Source organism: Equus przewalskii, chromosome 3 (genome assembly GCF_037783145.1).
Source record: "Equus przewalskii isolate Varuska chromosome 3, EquPr2, whole genome shotgun sequence".
Taxonomy (NCBI): Eukaryota; Metazoa; Chordata; class Mammalia; order Perissodactyla; family Equidae; genus Equus; species Equus przewalskii.
The window spans coordinates 49,637,403-49,662,830 of record NC_091833.1 but is presented as its reverse complement, the minus strand read 5'-3'; the positions used below and the strand labels follow the sequence as shown (position 1 = coordinate 49,662,830).

General features: G+C 38.9%; 1 protein-coding gene across 2 annotated transcripts in view; it reads left to right on the top strand.

The window, feature by feature from the left end:
* The window catches only part of PKD2 (polycystin 2, transient receptor potential cation channel), a 56,269-nt gene extending 38,055 nt beyond the window's left edge, over positions 1 to 18,214 (top strand). For both annotated transcript variants that reach the window (XM_070612680.1, XM_008523689.2), the window contains exons 9-15: positions 151 to 271; positions 3,417 to 3,515; positions 5,937 to 6,058; positions 6,306 to 6,423; positions 7,585 to 7,748; positions 15,169 to 15,316; positions 16,011 to 18,214. In XM_070612680.1, the coding sequence (XP_070468781.1) occupies positions 151 to 271; positions 3,417 to 3,515; positions 5,937 to 6,058; positions 6,306 to 6,423; positions 7,585 to 7,748; positions 15,169 to 15,316; positions 16,011 to 16,247 (1,009 nt within the window). In that variant the 3' untranslated portion in view covers positions 16,248 to 18,214. The remainder of the gene's footprint in view (positions 1 to 150; positions 272 to 3,416; positions 3,516 to 5,936; positions 6,059 to 6,305; positions 6,424 to 7,584; positions 7,749 to 15,168; positions 15,317 to 16,010) is intronic.
* The last annotated feature ends 7,214 nt before the right edge of the window (positions 18,215 to 25,428 follow it).

The following is a 25,428-nucleotide window of genomic DNA, read 5'->3' as shown; positions in this document are numbered from 1 at the left end:
CCAAAGGGATGGACAATTTCCTGTTATTTGGCAGCTATCTACCCTGATCAAAAGGTCTGAAAGTATGAAAGTAAGAAATGTTACAGGCATGCTAGCCGTTCTTTGTTTTTGTATTGTGGTGGTGTGTTCTGTTTTGTTTTGTTTTCATAGCTTCACTCAATTCCGTATCATTTTGGGTGATATCAACTTCGCAGAGATTGAGGAAGCTAATCGAGTTTTGGGACCGATTTATTTCACTACGTTTGTGTTCTTTATGTTCTTCATTCTTTTGGTATGTACACTTTCGTTCATAGTGAGGTGATTTAAATCATAAATCGCCATCTTTTCTTTTCTCTCACTCTCTATACCCTACCATTTTTTTTAAAACCCAGGAAGTAGAAAAAAATATAGATATCAGAAAATGTATTTTATTTTACTTTTCATTGATTCATAGTTTTAAGTCTTCACCAAATTTCTTTTCCATGGTCTTTCATTTATCCGTTTCTGTATGTCTATTCAATTCAAGAAAAAAAAGTTTAGATGAAGTGCAGACTCATAAAGTTACCTAAAATAGTGCTTTGTGTAAAAAGTAGAATATGCTTACGTGCTTTTTTAAATACAAACCTCAGCACTTTCGTGGTCACTTGCTAGCATGACTTTTCATTTTTCTCCTTCTTCTTTCCTTTTTCAAAAATGAGAACTGACAAAGCAAGCTAGATCCAAGATGTCAAGGGTAATATTTGTGTGAATTATTGCTTGTCCAGATTAACATATGTTGTTTTAACTTACTCATTTAACAAATCTAGAGACCAGCTACACAGTATATTCAAATATTAAATTTAAAACTCAATCTAACAATGAATGGAAATTGCTTTAAAAATTATTTTTAAAAATAATTTTTTTCTATTGATTTGGTACAAATTAACATTTTTAATATTTTGGCCCTAAGTTAAGATTTTTTTTAAAAGGCATTTTGTTCTTTGTCATACATTTATACATGTATTTGTCCACTAAGAAAGTATTAAGTTAGCTCAACCTAGGCAATGGATATTTTTCATCTGACGTTAACAGTTAAGACTTTCCTTACATCAACCATCATCTTATCAAAACAACAAAATTGTTCCCATTTTCAACAGATTTTATAAAGATCCCTTGTGTAAGGTTCAGTAATTCAATGTGATGCCTCCAAAGTTGGTCCAGGTACTTAGTGGTTCTGTATGTGGTGTATTGATTGAGTATTAGATGTACTTGAATAGGACTGAAAGAGTCAGGAAAATCATGCAAGTCCATTTGTATCTTGCTGTGTGCATATATCATGATTAGTTTTAAACTTGAGCCTCTTAAGTTTCTTCTTCCTATCATATAGTAAAGAAAAACTAGAGCGAAGAGTAAGCCTTTGTTCATCCCTAACACCGGTAGTACTTTGAATTCTGGAACACCCAAATCCCTGAATTTCTACTGAAAAAACAAAAACCAGGAACTGAGAGTTCTGCAGCAGACCCTTTAGTTGACTTTAGGCCACCTACATCTTATGTCATCTGCCAAATGAGGGACGTAATTGTGGCAATTTGAAATGATCAGATGTGGACTTGTGTGAATGTTGTCCTCTAGTTGGCAGCACCTTCTAGATTATTCAGTCATTTTATCAGATCAATCACTGGAACATGAAAAGAAGCTCTTAGTTTTTGTCTCTGTACTAAAATAATTTTTGGTACTCCTGCATTACAAGGAATTGCTCTCCCTGTGCCTCCCAGCGAGAAGGAGGAGGCTACTGTGCCTACTGTCAATATGGACCTTTTTTTTTAATGAAATGACAAGCCAGTTGCAGGGTTGGCCACCTTTCTGAAATGACTGCCAGGTATTAATTTGTTGCCCCTGCTTAACAAGAAGCCACAGTGGTGTGAGGTGGCCCAGCTGAGCCAGGAAGCAAAAGCCCCGTCATCAACAAGGACAGACCTGCTATTGCAGACATCCATCCAACGAACTAAGTGAACCTGTGAGACAGGATGGAGAGGAGGGTGACCTCTCTCTCCTCACACCTTCAAGAGCCGTTCTCAGCCACTTTCTGTTTTTTGAAAGCTCTTCTGAGGACCCACACATTAATACACTTCAACTAAGAATTTGCAGGCATTATTAGTTAATAGCCATTTGGAAACTGAAATAGAGCATTAGATGTCTGTGTTGGGAGTGAGAAGTGAGAGAAGTTACTCCAACTGCATCTGTCTGCCCTTGGAATCGAGCATTAAGCCAGGAATTTATATGTATTCTGTGTTCTATCCTCATTTCAAACAGTATTCCTCCTTAATTCATAGCAGTTTAGTAGCCCAGTAAAATAATAGAGCTCTCATTTGTTCATTCATCAATCATTCAATAAATATTTCCTCAGCCACCATATTCCAGGCAATGTGCTAGACACTGGGAATCCAATGGTAAGGGAGACAGAGACAACCCCTGCCCTCATTCCACAGACTTGTGGGGGAAACAGACGTAACTAAACGCACACTTTATAGTTACAAACCATAGTTACTAAAAAGGAAAAACAAAGGAATTGATCAATTGGGTGTGGTGCTTGGAGAAAATCTGTTAGAAACCAGTGTTGGAAATACAAACCATTACTAATGGGGAAGGGAAAAGTCAGGAAAATGAACTAACCATTACTGAATAATAGTAGCTGTAAATTAGGTAGCACCTGCCATGCGTTAGGCCCTGTCGTAAGCATTTGAGATAGATGATCTCATTAATTCTTACAACAAATCTATAGAGGAGGTACTATTATTTCTCCCATTTGATAAATGCAAAAACAAACAAATTTTAAAATGAAGATTAGAAGATGTAAACAGTCTAATATTGGCAGTAAAATCCAAGTTTGCTTAACACCAAAGTCTCTCTCTTTTCCACTAAGCTTTCCTTGACTAGCTTCCTCCTAGGCTGGTGGATTCCTCTTTGCAGGAATCTTTTTAACCCTTCAAGATAAGTTCTGTAAATCTCAAATAATGTTATATAACAGTATTTGGAATAAGCATAGAATTCTGCTTGTCTGTGTTGGCTATTGAAATCTGAAGAGCCGTCTAGAGTTCTACACCCATTATAACTTATGCAAAATAAAAAAATAGAACATAGATAAGCAAAAATAATAAAATAATTCCACCATTCATAGGTAAGTACGTTAATGTTTTGTTGTATTTCATTCTTACGTCTTTTTGCAAAAATATCACAGTGTATGGTTTTGTAGGAAATAATATATATTGTACTTTCTTTTGACATGACTTAATGGAAAAAATAATTTTCCCAAAGAATATGGTAGCAAAACTATTAAAACACTCAGATTGAAAAAAAAAAGGATGAATAAAAATATATATGTCAAATTTTGGATTGATGTTTACAAAATATATTTAGGTTTCTTCTTTAATCTCAACCTTCCTTTGATTTACGAACAGAATATGTTTTTGGCCATCATCAATGATACTTACTCTGAGGTTAAATCTGATTTGGCCCAGCAGAAGGCTGAAATGGAACTCTCAGATCTTATCAGAAAGGTATGACAATTCTCAGAATTGTTTTATTTTCTACTTAAGAGGAGCATTGTTTCATCCAGATTTCCAAACCAACATTGATCCATTGTCATTGTTTAAAATAAAGAGTAGATTGCTGTATTTCAGGAATAATTTAAATGTTCTCATCTTGGCGCTAGAGATGGATATATTCCTGGCTTGGACTTCAATTCTGGGAATCCTTTAACAAGCTGGAGTTAAATTCTCAATAATCTCTTTTGACTCTTAAGAACTGAACTGCTGGTTTCATCCCCTTTATTTATTTTGACACGTCCTCTAGTTGACTGTCACTTCCAGATCTGGAGTTCAGAATAAACTGGAAGGGAAGACTATAAAGACATTTCCACTTTTTCTATATTAATTACAATTTATAAAAACGAAGAGAAAGTTTAAGAGGCAAATACTGTATAGTTCACCCTTTATCCTTGGCCTTGCAGGCAAGTGTTAAAATAACGAAAGGAAATGGCCCTGCGGAGTCGGCCACGGCCTGAGGGCGTGAGAATTTTGGCTTTGCACCTTCGCAGGAAGTGCTGGATGTTAAGCAGAAGGGCAGGGCAGGGAAGTTGGGCTGCTTTGTTCTTCTCAACGTGACTTCTTTATTTGGTTTAAAGTATAAAACTTAAGCAATAACAAATAACTACATCCAAAATACACAGCTTGTTCCCTGACATCATTTTGCTAAGATACAGTGGCTCCTCGACCATAATATTTTTATGTTGGTTCCAGCCATGGGACTATGTTGTCTTTGAATCATCTAACAGAACGTCTGCTTCTTAAAGCAAAGTCGCTTGGATGGGACCTACGAATCGTGTTATCCTGAATCTTGCATACCCGTTGATGGACTACATTTTAGCCAATCTCCAGGGTGTATACGAGTAGTCTTCACTTTACACTTTGGTTCTGATAGGCACAAACTTCAGTTATTTCAGTTAGATAACACCGGCCTCTCAACACAGTTCAAGTTTCAATTATCACAGTATATTTCGGTTGTCACAGTATGTTACTGTAATAGCATAAAGTACAAACTTCACTCCCAACCCTTCAGGCTACAGATCATTACATAAATAACAGATGTGCGTCATAACTGTCACTCCTTTCAAAGCTCAGGATTGGTCGCTGAGCGTATGCCGTTCAGTTCACGCACAGGACACGTGGTTGTGTTGCCTCATCTCCCGGTGATAAACCCACATGACATTTTACAAAATCTTTTTAGCGTAATCAAAAAAGAGAATGTACCAGCAAAGATGAAAGTATAGCAAAGAATCAAAGAATGGTAACACTGGAAGTGAAATTCAAAACAAACGTAACAGATTTATGGAAGAAATAGGTAGCTGGCCTTGGGAATGTTGACACTACCACCATTCGAGAGATCTAGATATACAGTCAGAAGGACTTAGTGAAGGCAAATTTATCAACGTAAATGAGGAAAGGGATTGTGATGAAAAGCATGAAGGTGTCTCAGAGGAAGTGACAATGGCAAAAAACTTCACATTAAAGGACCTTTGGGGGATATTTCACAACATTGAAAGTGCAAAGGATAAAACGTTGGGAGCTGATCCATATTAAGAAAAGATTGTGATAATTCACCAAGACATGGAAAAGATGCTCACTTCGTAACTTATACACGAAGAAGGCAAGCACTATTCAAACTGCTCTGGATAAGGTTTTTTACAAAAAAATAAAACCCTTTAGTTTTCAACTTTTCTAATGTTTTAAATTTCAATGTACTAAATAAATACTCATTTTGCTATTTTTTCATTTCCTTATAAATTTATAATTGACACTAAGGGAGTTTTTAATGTTTCAACAAAAAGTTTTAAAGGTCACGGAACAGTCGTAATTTTTCCTGTTCGTTATTAACATCACTGCCTCCTTGGAGCTTGCGTGGTCTTTTTTACAGCCTCCCACCACTATGCAAAGCAAGGTCTACCTGTAGCTTGTTAGTGAAAGATCCTCATCCACATTTTATGGAACTTTTGTTACATACTTAACATATGTAAAGAAATTACTGACTGTGAGATAATATAGAAAATAATCAACCCCTGACTCCATTTTCTCGGTATTCTTGAGAACTGTTGCACATTTCTACATCTTCTGAGATAGACGGCTATGGAACATGCAGTGATTTTCATTTCTGTAATGTAGGTGCACATAAGAGCAAAAGGCCCTGAGTTCTTCTTGAGTTACTGAAAGACCCTGACTCTTCCCATATAATTCTTCCACAAGAGTTTTATGGAAAACGTGGAATATGCTGATTATCCATTCATTCAACACATAGTTACTGAGTGGCCAGCTTGCGTCAGGCACTGTCCTCGTCCCTGGGTTTACAGTAGTTACTGCTGTAAGTGGAAGGCAAAGCAAATGCAAAAGGAGAACAAACTAAACCAAGTCTTTTCTTTTCCACAGGGCTACCATAAAGCCTTGGTCAAACTAAAACTAAAAAAAAATACTGTGGATGATATTTCAGAGAGTCTACGGCAAGGAGGAGGCAAGTTAAACTTTGATGAACTTCGGCAAGATCTCAAAGGGTGAGAATCACACTTTCTGAAGCCCTGGGAGATTGCTTATGATAAATTCTTGATGAGAAGAATATTTCTGGCCCAAGTACTCACAGAGACACTTTTTCAGAGGTGGATGTTTTTCTGGAATATACTGTAAGAGGAGGAGTGGCCCTGATTCAGCAATTTATCTTTTCCCCCTGCGTTTTGATGTCTCTGTGTTTGGGTTGGACCATGTACATGAATGAGTTCATCTGTAACCTCTCAATAATTTCAGGAAGGGCCATACTGATGCAGAGATTGAGGCAATATTCACAAAGTATGACCAGGATGGAGACCAAGAACTGACTGAACATGAACATCAGCAAATGAGAGACGACTTGGAAAAAGAGAGGGTAGGTCTGGTTTGGGGGAACGTGGATGGATTCCGTACCCACAGTGCTTCAGGCGCCAGACTAAGCCATGGGTTACTGAGAGCCTCTCTCTCTCTCTCTCTCTCCTCTATCTCTCTCAGTCCATTTATGAATAGTACCCCACTTATTCCAAAAAAGATATAGAACACAGTAATACATGAAAATGCAACAAGTTAGCATAAATGTAAAAAATCAAACATGAAGAGTAAAGCAAAACAAAACAAAAGGGAAATAAAACTAGACTTTGAATGAAGTTAAAAATGCATTCTATAAAAACACATGCTTATTAAGATTGGGCTACAAATTTGGCACTAAATTTTCTTGTAATCAACTTGAAAAGAGAAACCCAAGTTGTTACGTACTTCACAATGTCCATGAGAGTGGAAAATAAAAAAGATGTCTCTGGAGACATAAAATTAATTAGTTGCTCTTTAAATTAACATGTACGGTAAAATGAGACTAACCACAGCCTTCGATTTGAATACTTATTATGAAACTGTGAAAAGTGAACTTATATGGGCTTTTATAATCAGAAAAGATAATTAAAGATTTAGCATTAACTTTAAAAATAAATGGTTAAACAAACAAACAAAAATCCATGGTAACTGAGTTACAGAGAATACAGAAGAATGATGTACACAAAGTCACTTTCCTAAGAGGAGACGGTATAGAACGATGGTTTCTAAACGCTGCTCCACAGAACAGTGCCAGTGGGTGAAAAACGTCACCAGTCAGAGTGAAATGGGAACGAGAAGACAATGAGTAAAATTCTCCCAAGGCTGTATTTAATCAAAATTCTTATTCTGAGATTTTGTCCTTCCTACTTTGTAGCTATTAAATGTGTTATCTTTTATGAAAAGATGGTATGTTTCTTCATTTACTTTTTTCTTTACTTTGTTGTGTTTTTAATGTTATTTCTTCTTCAAACAAAAAGTTAGCAACTCCTTGCTGGTCATTAAAATCTGTTTTGAAAATTTGCCAAACCATGAAATTGAAAAGTGTGGGGATCACAGTCCGGTGTTAACCACGAAGAAATCCTGAGTAAATGGCCAGCACCCGTTTCTCATTTGCCCGAGCCCTCAGTGGAGCTTCCGTGGGGTCTGGCTGTTCCTGCTTCTCACCCAGTGACTCCATGTTCTTCAGGAGGACCTGGACTTGGATCACAGCTCTTTACCGCGTCCCATGAGCAGCCGAAGTTTCCCACGAAGCCTGGATGACTCTGAGGAGGATGATGATGAAGACAGTGGGCACAGCTCCAGAAGGAGAGGCAGCATCTCCAGTGGGGTGTCTTATGAAGAGTTTCAAGTGTAAGTATAACGGAATTGAGTTGAGAAGAGTCCAAATGAGACCCAGCAATTTCTCCACCTCTCTCAATTCAGTCCACTCCATTACTAATCGTCAGGTCTTTCTTATGACTTTTATTGGTGTTTTCTTCTCTTTATAAAAGTAATATCATTGTAGGAAAATTAGTAAATAAAAACAAAAGAAAACATTAAAATCTCTCATATTCTCAGCAACCAAAAATGTCAGTTAACGTTTTGGTATTTGTGTCTCCATTTACCTGTGTTTATTTTATTTTATTTATTTTTTTAAGATTGACATCTGAGCTAACACCTGTTGCCAATCTTCCTCTTTTTTTCCCCTTCTTCTCCCCAAACCCCCCAGTACATAGTTGTATATTCTAGTTGTAGGTCCTTATGGCTCTGCTATGTGGCATGCTACCTCAGCATGGCTTGATGAGCGATGCTAGGTCTGCACCCACTATCCAAACCAGCAAAACCCTGGGCCACCGAAGCAGAGCACATGAACTTAACCACTCAGCCATGGGGCTGGCCCCTACGTGTGTTTATTTTTTTTATGTTTTTATGGCCTAGCATATCATGTATCCTGGACAATATTCCATGTACACCTGAGGGAAATATATGTTCTGCTGTTGAGTGCAGTGTTCTATAGATGTTTAGTAGGTCTAGTTAGTTTATAGTGTTATTTAAATCTCCTATCCCTTGTTGTTTTAGCTTGTTGTTTTATCTAGTATTTGAAAGTGGGGTATAAAAGTCTCCAGCAATCATTATTAAATTGTCTATTCTTTCATTTCTGTAAGGTTGTGTTTTGTGTATTTTGGAACTCTGTTATTAGGTGCATACATGTTTATACTGATACATCTTCCTCATGGATCCACCCTGTTTTCATTATAAAATGTCCTACTTTAACTGTAGTAAAATTTTTTGTTTTAAGGTCTTTTTTTATCTGATATTACTACAGTGACTCTGACTTTGTTATGGTTGCTTTTTTGCATTGTATATATTTTTCCATCCTTTTACCTTTAACCTATTTGTATCTTTGAATCTAAAGTATGTCTCCTAGAGACAGCATAGAATTGCATCTGGTCTTTTTATCCAACCTGACATGTCTTTTGATTAGAAAGTTTATTCCATTTACATTTAATATTACCATTGATATAGCTGGATTTACATCTGCCATTTTATTTTTTGTTTTCTCTAGATCTCATGTCTTTTTTTGTTCCTCTGTTCCTTCTTTATTGCTTTCTTTTACATAAAGTGAATATTTTCTAGTGTATCATTTTAATTCCTTGAATGATTTTTTCACTATATTTTAGTTATTTTTTTAGTGGTTGCTCTAGGACTTAACACATACAAATCAACTTGTCAGAGTCTACTTCAGATTTATACTAAATTAATCCAATGAGAAATAGAAATATTGTTCTTATATAATTCCATTACTCCTTCACCTTTTTGCGCCATTATTATACAAGCATACCTTGGAGATCTTGTGGGTTTGGTTCCAAACTACCACAATAAAGCAAGTCACACAAATATTTTGGTTTCCAGTACGTATAAAAGTTATGTTTACACTATACTCTAGTCTAAGTGTGTAATAGCATTATGTATAAAATATATATATATATACCTTAATTAAAAAATACTTTATTGCTAAAAAGTACTAACTATCATCTGAGCCTTCAGCAAGTCATATCTTTTTGCTGGTGGACAGTCTTTCCTCGATGTTGATGGCTGCTGACCCATCAGGGTAGTGGTTGCTGAAGGTTGGGGTGGCTGTGGCAATTTCTTAAAATATGACAACAGTGAAATTTGCCTCATCGATTGATTGATTGATTCCTCTCACTAATTATTTCACTATAGCATGCAGTGCTGCTTGATAGCATTTTACCCACAGTAGAAGTTCTTTCAAAATTGCAGTCAATCAGAGGCTGGCCCCATGGCCGAGTGGTTAAGTTTGCACACTCCACTTTGGCAGCCCAGGATTCATGGGTTCAGATCCTGGGTGCAGACCTACATACCACTCATCAAGCCATGCTGAGGTGGCGTCCCACGTAGAAGAACTAGGATAGGATATACAACTACATACTGGGGCTTTGGGGAGGAAAAAAAAAGAGGACGACTGGCAACAGATGTTAGCTCAGGGCCAACCTTCCTCACCAAAAAAGCATTAAAAAAAATTGCAGTCAGTCCTCTCAAACTCTGTCACTGCTTTATCAACTAAGTTTATGTAATATTCTAAATCCTTTGTTGTCATTTCAGCAATCTTTGTAGCATCTTTATCAGGAGTAGATTCTCTCCCAAGAAAACACTTTCTTTGCTCATTCATAAGAAGCAGCCGCTGAAGTTTTATCGTGAGATTGCAGCAATTCAGTCACATCTTCAGGCTTCACTTCTAATTCTAGTTCTCTTGCTGCTTCCGTCACATCTGTAGTTACCTCCTCCACTGGAGTCTTGACCCCCTCAAAGTCATTCAGGAGGGTTCGAATCAACTTCTTCCAAACTCTTTTTTTTTTTAAAGAGTTTATTTTTCATTTTTCTCCCAAAGCCCCCTAGTACATAGTTATGTATTTTTAGTTATGGGTTCTTCCAGCTGTGGCATGTGGGATGCCACCTCAGCATGGCCTGATGAGCAGTGCCATTTCCATGCCCAGGATTCGAACTGGCAAAACCCTGGGCCGCCACAGCAGAGCACACGAACTTAACCACTCGACCACGGGGCCAGCACCCCAAACCCTTATTAATGTTGATATCTTCCCATAAATCATGAATCTTCTTAATGGCGTCTAGAATGGTGAATCCTTTCCAGAAGCTTTTCGATATGCTTTGCCCAAATTCATCAGAGGAATCACCATCTATGGCAGCTGTAGCTTTACAAAATGTGTTTCTTAAGTAGTAAGACTTGAAAGTTGAACTTACTCCTTGATCCATGGAGGTTGTGTTAGCAGGCATGAAAACAACATTAATCTCATTGTACATCTCCATCAGAGCTCTTGGGTGACCAAGTGTATGGTCAATGAGCAGTAATATTTTGAAAAGAATCTTTTTTTCTGAGCAGTAGGTCTCAACAGTGGGCTTAAAGTACTCAGTAAACCATGCTGTAAACAGATGCGCCGTCATCAAGGCTTTGTTGTCCGTTTTCAGAGCACAGGCCGAGTAGATTTAGCATAATTTTTAAGGGCCCTAGGATTTTCGGAATGATAAATGAGCATTGGCTTCAACTTAAAATCACCAGCTGCATTAACCCCTAACAAGAGAGTCAGCCTGTCCTTTGAAGCCAGGCATTGACTTCTCCTTTCTAGCTATTAAAGTCCTAGGTAGCATCTTCTTCCAGTATAAGGCTGTTTCGTCTACACTGAAAACCTGTGGTTTAGTGTAGCCACCTATGTGAATTCTCTTAGCTAGAGCTTCTGGAGAACTTGCTGCAGCTTCTGCATCAGCACTTGCTGCTTCACCCTGCACTTTTATGTTATGGAGATGGTTTCTTTCCTTAAACCTCACGAACCAACCTCTGCTGCTTCAGAGTTTTCTTCTGCAGCTTCCTCCCCTCTCAGCCTTCATAGAACTGAAGACAATTAGGATCTTGCTCTGAATTTGGCTCTGGCTTAAGGGAATGTTGTGGCTGGTTTGGTCTTCTTTCCAGGCTGCTAAAACTTTCTGCATATCAACAATAAGGTTGTTTCACTTTCTTATCATTCGTGTGCTCACTGGAGCAGCCCTTTTAATTTCCTTCAAGAACTTCTCCTTTGCAGTCATAGCTTGGCTACCCATTTAGTGCAAAAGGCCTGGTTTTTGGCCTTTCTCAGCTTTCCTCATGCCTTCCTCACTAATTTCAATTATTTCTAGCTTTTAGTTTAAAGTGAGAGACATGCGACTCTTCCTTTCACTTGAACACTTAGAGGCCATTGTAGGGTTATTAGTTGTCCTGATTTCAATATTGTTGTGTTTCAGAGAGTAGGGAGGCCCAAGGAGAGGGAGAGAGACAGGGAACGGCCAGTCCAGTGGAGCAGTCAGACACACACAGCATTTATCAATTAAGGTCGCTGCCATATATGGCCACAGTTTGTGGCGTCCCAAAACAGTTATAATAGTAACATCAAAGATCACTGATCACAGATCACCTTAACAAATATAATAATAATGAAAAAGTTTGAAATATTGTGAGAATTACCAAAACGTGACAGAGAATACGAAGTGAGCAAATGCTGTTGAAAAAATCGTGCTGATAGACTTGCTTGACACAGGTTGCCACAGACTTTCAATTTGTAAAAAACACAATATCTGTGAAGCACAATAAAACAAAGCACAGTGAAACAACTTATGCCTGTACATGTACACCTATATTTGTTACAAATCCAACGGTACATTGTTATAATTATCCCTTTATATAATTTTATGTCTCTTAAAGGACATAATTGCCATTATCAGTGCTCTTTGTTTTTTCATGTGGATTCTGATTGCTGTCTGGGATCACTCGCTTTCAGCCTGAAGAACTTCCCTTAGTACCCCTCTGTAGCAGACCTGCTGGCATGAAGTCTCTCAGTTTTTCTTTATCTTAGAATGTTTTTATTTCACCTTCATTTCCTTCTGGCCTCCATTGTTTCTGATGAGAAGACAGCTGTTAATCTTACTGAGGTTCCCTTGTATGTGATGAGTCATTTTTCTCTTGCTGCTTTCAAGATTTTTTTTGTCTTTCAGCATTTTTAATGATGTGTCTGAGTGTGAATTTGCAGTTATCTTACTTGGAGTTCCTAATTTCAGTAGGAGGAGTGAGAGTCTGTGGCATGTGAGCCAGTCTTCTTCCTCTTTCCTGCTCCCAGCTCATGTGACAGAAGTACCGCTTTGGGTGGGTGTGGCAAAGGACACAGGGCTCCCTCTCCCTTTTGCCCCCTTATCTCCTGGGAGTGACAGGCTGCCAGCATTTCTCAACTTCACGCCTCCACCTCCAAATCTGTGTTGCAAAGGCTCTAATCCAGGCAAGAGTGGACACTGATGTGTCTTTGCAGTTATCTTACTTGGAGTTCATTAAGCTTCTTGGATGTGTAATATTTTCATCAAATTTAAGAAGTTTCAACCATTATGTCTTCAAATATATTTCTGCTCCTTTCTCTCTCTCCTTTCCTTAGGGACTCCCATTATGTGGGTGTTAGGATGCTTACTGGTATCCCACATTTCTCTTAGGCTCTGTTCATTTTTCATCATTCTCTCTATTTTTCTCTCCGTTCTTCAGATTGCATAGTTTCTATATGTCTGTCTTCAAGTTTGCTGATTCTTTCTTCTGCCAGCTTGAATCTACCATTGAGACCCTCCAGTGAATTTTTCATTTCATTTATTGGACTTTTCAACTCCAAAATTTCTGGTTCTTTTTAATAATCTCTGTGGCTTTATTGATATCTTTATTTATGAGACAAAGTCATCATACCATCCTTTATTTCTTTAAGCATGATTTCCTTTGGTTCTTTGAATGTATTTACAATACTACTTTGAACTCTTTGTCTAATAAGTCTACCTGGGCGCTCTCAAAGGCAGTGTCTGTTGTTTGCTTTTTTTTCCTATGTATGGGTCACATTTTCCTGTTTCTTTGCATGTCTCATAATTTTTTGTTGAAAACTGGAGATATTAAATCATAACTTATAGCAATTCTGGACACTAATCCCCCTTCCCCCCAGGGCTTGTTTTTGTTGTTGTTTGCATGTTTGTTTTTTAGTGAAGTCTGTTTCCCCCACATTGTGAAGCCTCTGATGTGGCTTCTCAGAGGGCACAGCCATGACCATGCACACAGTCATCCTGGGGAAACTGGTTTTAGCAGGACTCTCATTGTCTTTCCCTGATCTTCCTGGTAAGCCTTCTGCCTCTGCTGGTATCACACCCACCTCTTAGTTTCCACTAATTGTTGGCTGATTGGTCTATTGTTTTCAATAGTGCCTTGGGCTATCAATTGCTCCACAGTCTGACTGCAATTAAATTCGGACCCCTATGCAGGGGTAGTTTTTGAGACTATTCTTTAGCTGTCTTCTTAGCTGTGTCTTTCCCTGGTTGTCTCTAGTAAATTAGTTGATAAATACTTTAACTCGTTGATCTCATGAGGTGACCAGCCTCCTCTTAACCGCTTATCACCACAATCTCCATTGTTTTCAAGAGCACTCTTAGGCTTGAATTTTCCCAACTTTGTTCCAGATGAAGCCAGTTCATGTAGGGGAAGCTTTGGAGCTCTCTGTCCTACGGCCTGACTCTCCCCCTGGGCCAGCATCTGTGCCACTGCTCCAGAGCCAGGGGCACGGCCGGTGACTCTTCCCTCTCAAGGTGACACCCCTGCTTCATGAGTAAGGCAGTGGGCCAGGATGGCATTCTTTGGTCTTCTCAGCTGGCTCCTCATGGCATGGAAACTCCATCCTACGATTGGAAGTTGAATGGAAGAAGAGAGCCTTATACTCCTCAGCCACTCTTGCCTGGATTAGAGCCTTTGCAACACAGATTTGGAGGTGGAGGCGTGAAGTTGAGAAATGCTGGCAGCCTGTCACTCCCAGGAGATAAGGGGGCAAAAGGGAGAGGGAGCCCTGTGTCCTTTGCCACACCCACCCAAAGCGGTACTTCTGTCACATGAGCTGGGAGCAGGAAAGAGGAAGAAGACTGGCTCACATGCCAGACTCTCACTCCTCCTACTGAAATTAATGAATTTTTTTTTACATAAATGCTTCTTTGTTTGCTACATGCCCCTAAGAAAATTTCCAGAAAAATTTTTAAATGATTTTCAATAGTTATGGTGGTTTCACTGGGGAGAGGGCCTCCAGAGCCCTCATATCACCATTTCAGAAGTTGTCTCCTGTTTATATGTTTCTTATGTATTTATATAACATTTCATTTATTCAAAATAATGGAATCATAAGTGAACATACTGTTTTCTAACTGCTTTATTTACTTAATATATTGCGAACATCACTCTATTGCATTAAATATTCTGTCACAGTATAATTTCTGGTGTCTCCAGAATTCCATTGTATAAATGAACAATAACATATTTAAATAATCTGCTACTAATTATTTAATGTAACCATTTTTCAGTGACCCACTATTAATAAGCAGAACTCTAATGAATATTCTGGTAGCCAAAAATCACGTATATACTTAATTATTTCCTTTAGAAAATTTTCAAAAAATGGAATATCTAAATAAAAGGTAGGCATACATTTTTAAGACATCTGATGCAGTGTTCATTTGCAGAAAAGTTGTGTCAATTAGAGCCCCTCCAGCAATGTATGAGAGTTTATTGCTTAATAAACTCAAATAAGTTTGAGACTACTTAGAAAGTGTTTCAGATTATCATACTGTTTAAGAAAAAAGTCTTAGCGCTTCCGTTTGAAAAGCCAGCTGGGCTGAGAAGGCGACAACGCATGTTGGCTTTGCCCTTCTCAACTGTGGTTTCCTGCAGCCTAGTGAGACGAGTGGACCGAATGGAGCACTCCATCGGCAGCATCGTGTCCAAGATTGATGCTGTGATAGTGAAGCTGGAGATCATGGAACGGGCCAAACTGAAGAGAAGGGAGGTGCTGGGAAGGCTGCTGGATGGGGTGGCTGAGGTAAGCAGTCATCTGAAACAGAAACACTCTGATCGTGTAAGTCGTCAGGTACTCATATTTTGTAACCGTTAATCCAAGAAGGTTCTCCGTGACTATTAATGCAGATCGATGCAGATCAAATAATAATCTGGAGGTGTTACTTTTTTTTTTTGACCTTAAAACATTTTATTTTCACCTAAAACATAGAAGTGTGTATTCATTCACTGATCTCCAATTATAGGGCCAAGGCATTTTCTTGTTTTTTAAAATTTTTTTTTAATTGAGGTAACATCGGTTTATAACATTGTATAAATTTCATGTATGCATCATTATATTTCGGCTTCTGTATAGACTGCATCATGTTCACCACCAAAAGTCTAGTTGCCATCCATCACTGCACACATGCGCCCCTTGACCCCTTTCACCTTCCCTCACCCCCTTCCCTTCTGGTAACCACCAATCTGTTCTCCACATCTATGTGTTTGGAGGTGTTACTTTCTTAATACTCCACACACTGATGGTCCTGCCTTCACTGGATGGTAGAATTAGCAAAAAAGTTACTCCAGTAACTCTGAGAATTGCTGTTATGTGCTGTGAATCTCCAGCCTTACCTAATTACAGATTATTTGGCCCCCAAATTTCCCAAGGCAATTTCTGAGTACAAGAGTATGTGTCGCCCTACCCCCAACATCTCCATTTCCTTTTCCTTTATTAGGATGAAAGACTGGGTCGCGACAATGAAATCCACAGGGAACAGATGGAACGGCTGGTACGGGAAGAGTTGGAACGCTGGGAATCTGATGATGCAGCCTCCCAAATAAGTCATGGTTTAGGCACACCTGTGGGACTAAATGGTCAGCCTCGCCCCAGAAGCTCCCGCCCTTCTTCCTCCCAGTCTACAGAAGGAATGGAAGGCGGAGGTGGGAACGGGAGTTCCAATCTCCACGTCTAGGATGCCTGTTAGTGTATGTGTTCCTCACAGGTGAGAAGGCAGCTGTCCTGGATTGCCATAGCAAGCACACTATTTATATGCCCTGACCACCATATGATGCTGGTCATTGTGACCAATCGTTAATTCCTCTGCACTTTAATTTATTTTAGATAAACTTTGCCCATGGATCAAAGAAGATTTTTTTCTTTTTCTCATATAAGAAATCTAGGTGTAAATATTGAGTAGAGAAAAAAAAACCTTTGTAAAGTATATGCAGTGTGTGCCCACTTGCTAACCATGACTGAGTCTCCTCAGTTGACAATGAAGTGGCCTTTTAAAGCCAGGCGAGAACTGTCAAAAGGCTTCTGAGTTTTATTTCCAATCAGAAAAATCAGTATTGTCCTTTTTGCCCAGTGTGTGAAGGGAAAGTGGGGCCATTCCTTCCACTCAGGCTTAGCTCATGGGCTGAATACATAGCTTTCTTTTAAGAAAGGAGCCTTTTATTTCAACTACCTTCCTGGGGTAAACTTTTCTAAAAGATGAGCTGGAAAAGAACTCCAAACCATAGAATGGGTGTGTAGGCATTATGTTAGAATTTGTATGAATGGTTAAGACAAATGTTGAATACTATGCTTTTTTGTCTTTTTATCATATCTAATGTCTGTGGGAATAACTGTTTCACTTAATTTTTATACTATTTTTGCTCATTTGAGATAGGCTGTGTGAAACCACCAAAAATCAGTTATGGTTTAAAATGTCATCTATAACCGTAACATAGAATTGGAAGGAATCCTATCACTGTTTGACTTTTTCTAATAATTAGTTTCATATAAATATTTATCCATATATTCTCTTCCCCATGTGGCTCAACTTATTTGCAACTGAATTTAACTCAGTTAGTTGTAACTAATCTAGGAAGACCAACTTACTAAAATTTTTAGTATGCCCTGAAAGTTTTAATTCACCAAATATGTTCACTTGAAACAAAATTTTAAGGAAGTTTTGAAATTCATATGAAAATGTTATAAAGCTAAAGTTTGACTTTTATACTGTTTTAAGAATTTAGAACTCAAGTACTCTTGATTCTGCATTTCAAAACTAGAATTTATAACCTAAATGGGGCTCAATTTAATGAAAAAGAGTTTTTGGTATTGAAAGTTCATCCTTTATCAGAAGGTGGCAGCCAAAGATGGAGTTTGCAGCAGGTTTCTTTTCCTTAGGAGACGGTCTCACCACATTTATGAGGAAGAAATCTATTTCTCAATAAAAAATAAAAATCTTATTTTTCAAAAGTGGCCTTTGGAGAGCTAATGGGACAAGAGAATGCAGTGCTGGTGAATAATTCTCACTTGGAAAACAATAGAAGAGAGGCCTGTTTTTAATGCTGTATTTTAAATTCACATGCTGTTCATTTAATTAGTAGGCCATCAGGCAAATCGTCAGTGAAAACATGAGCAAACAAACTTTTCTAAGCTGCTTTCTACAGAAGTTTCTTAAACAGTTACTTCCCATGGCTTCATCTCTATCTTTACTTTCTTTTGAATATGCTACACAAAGTTTTTTTCACTAGGTACTAAAGTTTGCATTCCAGGGACATTGAGTGTACGTATTTATGTATGTGTACCGTGTTGTTACGTTTAAACAAACTTCAATTTGAAGTGCTGCCATTATGTGGTACCCATGTGTATCGACCACGTGCCATATGTCAATTATGGTCACTAGAAAGTCTTTTTATGATACTTCTTATTATACTGTTTTTCATTTCACCTGTAAAATTTTGCAAAATTCTTTCTTTTTACGCATTAGTTATGTAATTTTTTCTTCTTTAGTCATGGAGAATTCCTTCTTCATCCCTCCCCCATCCTCTTCCCCTCTATATTGGTATTAAGAAGATGTTACATATGCAAGTCTCTCTCGATAGTCGAGAATTTCGTTAAATGTGTAATACTGAGCACTTTACTTCTTAATAAAGACTTGATAAAATAGCAGATGGAAGAGTTGTCTGTTTCTTGAGTAGAAGCAGTTGGGTAATTTGCCTTGTTTCTTGAGGCTTAGACTTTGAAAAAGGCATCTTCTCTTTTTATGTCCAAAAACAGAATGATTGACACATTGCTGCTTCTACAGTGTGTACCTCTAGTAAGTGATTGTGATGATTGTGTAGTATTTCCTTGTGTGCAGCCACCACGTTCTACTTATGCATTCCTATAGCCAGTGATGGCTCTGATATTTCTTCTGCTTCAACATCTTTGTACAAGATTCCCCTGCTCACTTTTCACGGGTCCCTCAGTGGGTTTATAACAGGAGTCGCAGTGCTGAGACCCAGGTATGTAAATATTTAATTTTTCTCAGAACTGTCAGGTTGCCCTCCAGAATGACTGCACCAATCTCCAACTCCTACAGTTACTACACGCGTGAGACCACCGGTTCTGTCCATGACCCTGCTAGCATTGGTACCGTTCAGCTTCCTAATCTTTGTTAATGGGATGGTTTTAAGGTGAGGTCTCATTTTATTTTGCATTTCTCTGATTCCTGATAACGTTGAACATCCTCTCATATAGTTGTTTAACATTTGGGTTTTCCTTTTTATAAATAGACTGCCTTTTCAAACCTTGAAAATATTACTCTTTGATCTAATGGGAAACAAGTATGTTTTTGTTCATTGCCAATTTTTCCACTAGGTCAAGGCCTTTTTGTTGATTTGCAAACGTTCCTTATATAGTTTAAATATTAATCTCTTATCAGTTTTTGATTCTGTTATCTCTCATCCAACTGATAACTTTGTCAATGTTTCCTTGGGTTTTGTGTAGTAAAATCCATCAGTTTTTTTTTGCTTTATTGTGTTTGGAGGTTTTAAAGGTCACAAACTGTTATTTATTAAAGTGGCAGTTTTACCTTTCATATTTAATACATCTTAAGAATAACTTTGCATAAGGTCCATAGGTATTTTCCTCCATATAATGAGCCAGTTTTGTCAACACTCTCTATTAAATAAGTCATTTTTCCTTACTAATGGTGTTACTGATATATTTCAAGTTCATGTATATATGTGTCTGTCTCTTTAGCCTCTTTACACCAATCTAGGAATGTTCTAGCATAGTAATTTTATTATCATGACTTTGTAGTGTGTCTTCATATGTGATAAGGTCTTCATATGTGTGCTTCTCTTTGACCTTTTTTCTCAAAATTGACTAAGCTATTTTGTGAATCTTTATTTTTTCTATATAAATGTTAGAACAAGTTTAATGGGTTCTTGGGGGAAAAAAATGTCCCGCTGAAATTTAATTGGAATTGCATTGAATTTATTGATTAGTTAATATCTATTAGAGAACTGACATCTTTACAATATCAGAAACAAAACTCTCCATTTATACAGAACTTCCTTAATGTCCTTTGTTTCTTAAAATTTCATAAAGATCTTATGCATTCTTTAATATAGTTTTATTGCTGCTATGAACAGAATCGTCTTCCATTATATTTTCTAGTTGGCTATTGCTGATATAAAGGAAAATTACTAACTTTTTTGTAAATTAATCTACATATATCACACTTGTTGAGCTCCTTTACTAGCTGTAATCGGTTCTTTGGGTTTTCTATGTAGAAGGCAGCTCATTTGTAAAGGACAGCGCTGTGTCGGAGACTGGCAGTGACAGTAGACATGCTTGTCTTGTTTCTGGTCTTACTGGGAATGTGTTTTAGTCTGTGCTCCTCCAAAAGAAAGGCCAAGACAAGGACTTGAGTTCAGGTAGTTTATTTGGGAGGTGATACTGGGAAACTGGAGTAGGAAGCAGAGAGTGAGCCAGGAAAGGAGGAAATGCTGAGCTACAAGCGTTACTGAACTTGCCTCTCTGAGCAGCAGCTCAGTTCCGCCTCTGAGAACACTGCAGAATGCCTCCCGTAATTCCCTGTCTGAGGACCATGAGGCTGGGCGTTTGTCCACTGGCTGCAGTCCCTATTGGTTGAGGGGTGCCCCTGGGGTGTTAAAACCCCTGCACTTGCAGGCTATACTTGTGCTCAGTCCAGGCAGGTTCTTTCAGCTTTGGAGAAGCCCATACAGAAGAAAAATGAAAAGATCTGTGCTGCAGGCTGGAGGTGCGAAGCTGTCAACATGATCTGAGCTCACCTAGAACTGTCCACCACAGCTGCAACCAGAATCAGAGGTTCAGAGGAGATAGGACACAGAGCACCAAAAGCATCTGCTTCATACACCCTTTGCCCACTCAGATCCACTCATGCCCATGTGAACCCCACTCCAGACTTTTTGAGGGAACCCAGCCATAATCTCTAGAAAACACGATACGGGAAGGTTTGTGGTACTAGCTGGTCCCCATAGCTGCTGCTGGTCACAAGGCCATAATTATTTCTCATCTGTCTCGTTTCGCACCATTTCTCTGCCCCATGGTGTAGCAGTTAAGGGTAGCCTCTCCTCACAGAGATGCCCAATGTGATAACTGCTTTCTTTCCTGCTCTTCTACCCGTGTGCTGATCTCCAAGTGACTAAGTGGCATGCAGTTTCAGGTTGAGTGGAATGGTTACTGTATTCCCAGGTGCAAGAGTCCCCCTGCTCTTGAGGATTCAGGAGCTCCAATCCAGCAAAGCCTAGAGCTGCAGAGACAGGAAGCATAAATTCTGCAAATGGGTTAATGGGAATGGCATTGAGATAGGCCAGTATCACTTGGTATGTGGACCTGCGTATTCTAACTGTTGGGAACAGGCATTCTTGGTTTAAGGCAGGAGTCTATGAACTTTCCATAAAGGGCCAGATAGTAAATTAGGCTTTATGGGCCATAGTAGTCTCTGTCACAACTACTTTGCCATCATAGTGCAAAAGCAGCCATCGGCAATACAAAGACGAATGAGCATGGCTGTGCTCCCAAAACGTTTTATTTACAAAACAGGAAGTGGGCTGGATTTGGCCCGCAGGCCATACTTTACCAACTCCTGATTTAATGCATAGAACCCATCCTGGAGGATGGTGCTCTAGCCCCTGCGGAGCATGTCATCCATGACCTGGTGCTAGCATGACGCCAATAACCAGTGTGACGTCCTGTGGGATAGGCAGTAATAGCTAAAATGGATTGAGCACATCCTGTGAGCCCGGGTACTTCTAGATGCTTTACATGCTTTACCTTCTTTAATCTTCACACCTCTACAGAGGGGGCTACTATTAGAATCCCTATTTTATGGATAAGAAAGATGCACACTAAGCAAGTGAGTTAAACAAGTCCACAAACCTGGTGAATGGAGGATGACAAAGTGGGGAGAGGAGGAAGTTTGCCTGAGTAACTGTAGAGATAAAAAGCCCCTGTGTTTGCCTCACAGCTCCTGAAACGTTTCTTTTAAATACAATGCCCTAGCTTTTCTTGAAGCCCACTGTCCCCATCCTGGCTCTGCAAACGTGACCCACCACAGGGTATTCGACAAGTCCCCTGGTAATACTGCAGTACATTCCAAATCTTAGCAAGGAAATAATCTGTGTGTCCTTGGGCTCGTCGGTCTCTGAAACTCAGTTTTTTCTTCTGCAAAGTGAAACAATGGAACAGCTTGAGGTTTTCCAAACGGTATCCTACCGAGCCCTTTCTTATTGACATGAGGCTTCAGGTTTTGCTGCTTGGCAGAGAAAGGAGGCCAAACCGAGGCCACACCCTCGTAGGATCAGAGCAGCACCACTTTCTACTGTCATTTATCAGAAAGCGTACATGCTGTTCTGTGGGGTTGCCAGGTGAAAGACTATCCTGCGGGTTAAAAAAGGTGTGACGATCAGGTGATGTTAATGAGCTCACTCAGTTCTAAATGGGATTCTGATATTTAGTGGATACCAAATATACAACTTTGAACATAATTGTTAGCGGTTGGATCAATATCAAATTATAACGAATGTTGGTTAAATGGCCTTAACTACTTACTACAATTCTAAATCAATATTTCCCAAAGAATTATCTGGAATTCCCAGGTCCACCCCTCAGAGATTCTAACTCAGCGAGGGCAGGGAGGAACTGTAGTCTTTGCCGCTTCTCTTCCTTCCATAAGCACCCCAGATGATTATTGATTATCAGGCAAGCTCGGAAAACCCCCACCACAGGTAACAGCAAAGAAATGTGGAAGTCACAATGTAGAAAATGAGTTACTTTGATTTAGAATATAAATACCTTGTATTCATATTGCTCAGCGGGGACAAAAAGTAGCCTACAAGTCAACGTGTGAGTCATCCATTTTTTTTTTAATGAGTTTATATACAAAGGGACGGAAGGCCAGGAGGTATACCAAGAGGGTAGCTTTGTTTGGTGAGGTTCCTGGTTTTGTTTCTCTGGGATCTTTATTCCGTTGAGGGTAAACACAAACCTTTGAGGGTGAGGTGGGGACTCTGATCATCACCTGCGTCCTCTTGATGAAGAGGAGCTGTTGCCTCTATTCGGGTTAGCTTGACACACAAATTGCTATGGATGTAGTAGACATCATTTGAATTAGTCTTACATCCAAATTCTGTCTTTACCAAGGAATCCTCTGATCTGTTTCATACCTGAGAGAACAATGTCACAAGTGTATGTCTACATAACATTTTACTGTTTAAATGAGTAAATCGGTGCTTTGACTTCTTGACCCCCTTTTGAGAATAGCTGGTGTGAATTAACTCCTCAGAGGCTAACAAAGCCCTTGGATGCAATGAAAAAAGTAAATAAAATCCAATTCCTGAACATGCAAAAAAGGCTCTCCCACAAGCTCCCCATGAGGACTGACCTCAATGGCACTCAGCCGTCTTACCCCTGTTAATGCACCGACTGCCACCACGAAGGCTGAGTGTACTCAGGGCAACTTCAAAACTAATTCCAGATGTATATGTCGCCGCACAAAGGGCAGGATCTGCTCGCCCGCAAGATAAAAGCCAATCGTCAAGAGGCAAGATGGTGGCAGAGAAAGGGCATTTTATTACAGCTTGCTAGCAAGAGGGAAGATGGCCAACTAATGTCCGAAAGAACCATCTTAAGGGGCACAGAATCTTGAAGCAGTTATATAGGCCAGTGGGTTACAGGGGAGTGGGTTAGGAATGTTGACCCTCTGGTGTTACAGACTGGGAGTCGCCACACAAGATCTTTCAGTTGTCATTGATGATGGCTATCAGAATAGACTCTGTTTGGGAGGCTCATCACATTCCTAAGGAACTCAAAAGAACAAAGTTATCCTCTTATCGCAGCTGGGAGGTACATGCACAAGCAGGGGCCATAAAATCTACAGAGCAACTGGATCTTCTGGAGGGTGCAAATCCAGCTAGGTTAGTTAGTCAGAGGTCACTGAAAGTTAGAATAGTTCTCTTTTCTACAATATGGCTTGCCTTATGTCAACCTTGTCTTGAGCTGGTATCATCTAACCTGCTTTTTGGCTTTTGACAAAGCAGGGCAGGTGGGGAAGAGGGTGACGTATTAGGAAGCAATATGTTTGTTCTGTTATGCAGAAACGAGGTTTCAGTATATCTTGAAATTTAAATATCTTAATAAAATTACCAGCAAATTTCTTAGAAATCTGGTTTACCAACATTTTAACTGATTTCCTATATGAAGCAGGAGCAACAACTGTTGACAAGCAGGAGCCTCTGCAAACTGTGGCGTGCGGGCCAAATCTGGTTCATAGCGCCCCAGTTCTATAGCCTCGAGCTAGAATAGGCCAACATTTTTCAAGAATGGTTTTTACATTTTTTAAAGGTTGTAAGGAAAGAAAAAGGTAAAGACTGCAAAGTACTTATTATTGGGCCCCTAAACAGAAAATGTTTGTCAACCCTTGGTCTACAGGAATAAAGAAGTCTGCTCTGTCCCGCCCCCACCAACCAAAACAAGACGTAAAGCAAATACACAAAACTAACCAGATGGACAAGTGAAAGGCTGACTTTTCAGGCAGAAAGTCCTCCTTGATTTTAGCAACTTTGAGTCTGCATCTGCATGATAGAAGAGTCAAAATATTTTGATAACAGTTCAAATTAAAGAAATGATAGGATTACACCAAGGGCTGTAGTGGAAGTTGAAACTGTCAACTTGGGGGGCTGCTCTTCTTGAAGTTAGTTCAAAAGGGACGATTCAATATAAATGACTATGTAATCATAAAATTTTTAATCCAAAGTAAATTCTCTCTATCGCCACTCTTATTTAACATAGTACTGGAGGTCCTGGCCAGAGCAATCAGGCAAGAAAAAGGAATAAAAGGAATCCAAATAGGGAGGGAAAAAGTGGAACTCTCACTGTTTGCAGATGACATGATCTTATATATAGAAAACCCAAAAGAATCCATTGGAAAACTTTTAGAAGTAATCGACAACTACAGCAAAGTTGCAGGGTATAAAATCAATTTGCATAAATCAGTAGCATTTCTATATTCTAATAACGAACTAATAGAAAAAGAACTCAAGAACACAATACCATTCACAATCGCTACAAAAAGAATAAAATACCTTGGGGTGAATTTAACTAAGGAAGTGAAAGACCTATACAATGAAAATTACAAGGCCTTTCTGAAAGAATTGGATGACAACATAAAGAGATGGAAAGACATTCCATGTACATAGATTGGAAGAATAAACATAGTTAAATGTCCATTCTACCTAAAGCAATCTACAGATTCAACACTACCCCAATCAGAATCCCAATGACATTCTTTACAGAACTGGAACAAAGAATCCTAAAATTCATATGGGGCAACAAAAGACCCCGAATTGCTAAAGCAATCCTGAGAAAAAAACACAGCTGGAGGCATCACAATCCCTGACTTCAAAACATACTACAAAGCTACAGTAATCAAAACAGCATGGTACTGGTACAAAAACAGGTTCACAGATCAATGGAACAGAATTGAAAGCCCAGAAATAAAACCACACATCTATGGACAGCTTATCTTCAACAAAGGAGCTGAGGGCATGCAATGGAGAAAAGAAAGTCTTTTCAACAAATGGTGCTGGGAAAACTGGAAAGCCATATGTAAAAAAATGAAAATTGACCATTCTTTCTCACCATTCACCAAAATAAACTCAAAATGGATCAAAGACCTAAAGGTGAGACCTGAAACCATAAGGCTTCTAGAAGAAAATGTAGGCAGTACATTCTTTGACATCAGTATTAAAAGGATCTTTTCGGACAGCATGTCTTCTCAGAGAAGGGAGACAATAGAAAGAATAAACAAATGGGACTTCATCAGACTAAAGAGCTTCTTCAAGGCAAATGAA